This window comes from Histoplasma capsulatum, genomic scaffold (assembly GCF_000149585.1).
Source record: "Histoplasma capsulatum NAm1 scaffold_4 genomic scaffold, whole genome shotgun sequence".
Lineage (NCBI taxonomy): Eukaryota > Fungi > Ascomycota > Eurotiomycetes > Onygenales > Ajellomycetaceae > Histoplasma > Histoplasma mississippiense.
This window is the reverse complement of record NW_001813979.1, coordinates 1,451,076-1,452,564: the sequence shown is the minus strand read 5'-3', so window position 1 is coordinate 1,452,564 and position 1,489 is coordinate 1,451,076. Positions and strand designations below refer to the sequence as shown.

The following is a 1,489-nucleotide window of genomic DNA, read 5'->3' as shown; positions in this document are numbered from 1 at the left end:
CCCTGCATTTTGTTGACTCTTTACTTACCAGTGCTGTTTCATGCTATTTAACTTCTCTCGCATATTGTAATACATCTTTGAAGTTTGGCTCCTCAGTTCATCTCCAGGCTTTTCAGCTGTCTCCAGTTCTTCAATATTTGCTATGGCCAACATAGATGATCTATTCAAGGTATTTGATTCCTTTGAACAACTCAAAAGCATCTGCTAAAATTGAATAGAAACCATTATTGCCGTCTAAACGCAAATCTGAACCGTTACGAGATGCCAGTATGTACCCCTCGATCGTCTTTTCGCCCCAATTTTATGAACATTCGAATAGGGCTGAGTCTCAAACCATTGAAAATGATTTTCTCTCAGGCACACTTTATAAAAGCGCGAAGGTGGATGCCAACGGAGATGTGAGCAGTAATCGGGCGACTGCCGTGGAGGACGGTTTTGACGAGCAAGATGAAGCTGGTCCTGAACTCCCACCAGACTTCAACCCAGACGAGGATATCCCGGATGACGAGGAAGGGCGATTTTTCGGTGGTGGCATATCGCGGGACACGGCTGGTGCAATGGACTTCGTTGAAAAACTAGACCAAGGAGATCCTGGGGTGAGCATAACAAAATCTGACTTTTTGTCGCTGCTTATTAGAATACGCCCAGAGATAACAAGCTAATATGCACATTCCGGCCTGAATTATAGCCGGAGAAAATCGACTCCGCTTGGTTACGACGATTGGCAGTTAACTTTGAGAAAAGGATATCTAAGAATGCAGAACTTCGCGCTAAGTTTGAGAATGAACCCCAAAAGTAGGTGTACTTCATTTGCCGCTTCCATTCCGTCACGTTGCACGCTTATATGCCAATAAAACATCGGTCAGATTTATGGCGTCCGAAGCAGACCTCGATGCAGATATCAAATCACTTTCGATCCTGTCGGAGCACCCAGATCTTTATGAAGAATTTGCAAGTTTGGGTTGCGTTGGTTCTCTGGTTTCATTATTGTCGCACGAAAATACGGATATAGCTATTGACGCGATCGAGATTCTTGGGGAATTGACTGATGAAGACGTTGAAGCTGAGCAGGAAGAGTGGGATTTTTTGGTCACTGCTATGGTAAGGCACACTTGATGATTTCGCATATGCCGCTGTTTACTGATAAATATATATCTATTTTAAGGTGGACGGGGATGTTATTGCCCTCCTGAGTCAAAATCTTGCGCGACTTGATGAGGACAACGATGCGGACAGAGCCGGAGTTTATCATGTCATGAGTAGGTTTTAATAACCCTACAACAAGAGCTTCCAAAATTTAACCCTTGTCCCATAGGCGTTCTTGAGAACCTCGCATCCCAATTGCCCATTGCCGAGAAAATCGGACAAGATACCGACATGATAGCCTGGCTGAAAAATCGAATCCAGAAGAAGGAAAAACCAGTGAGCCAGAATAAGCAGTTCGCGGCCGAGATTCTAGCAATCTTGGTTCAATCATCCGCCGAAAACC

General features: G+C 44.5%; 1 protein-coding gene across 1 annotated transcript in view; it reads left to right on the top strand.

Annotated features, from left to right (window-relative positions):
• Positions 1-142: 142 nt before the first annotated feature.
• The window catches only part of HCAG_04441 (DNA-directed RNA polymerase II 138 kDa polypeptide), a gene marked incomplete at both ends in the record, with an annotated part of 6,670 nt that continues 5,323 nt past the window's right edge, over positions 143-1,489 (top strand). The window contains 6 exons of the mRNA XM_001540551.1: positions 143-169; positions 219-596; positions 762-795; positions 1,013-1,101; positions 1,166-1,259; positions 1,316-1,467. Of these exons, the coding sequence (XP_001540601.1) occupies positions 143-169; positions 219-596; positions 762-795; positions 1,013-1,101; positions 1,166-1,259; positions 1,316-1,467 (774 nt within the window). The remainder of the gene's footprint in view (positions 170-218; positions 597-761; positions 796-1,012; positions 1,102-1,165; positions 1,260-1,315; positions 1,468-1,489) is intronic.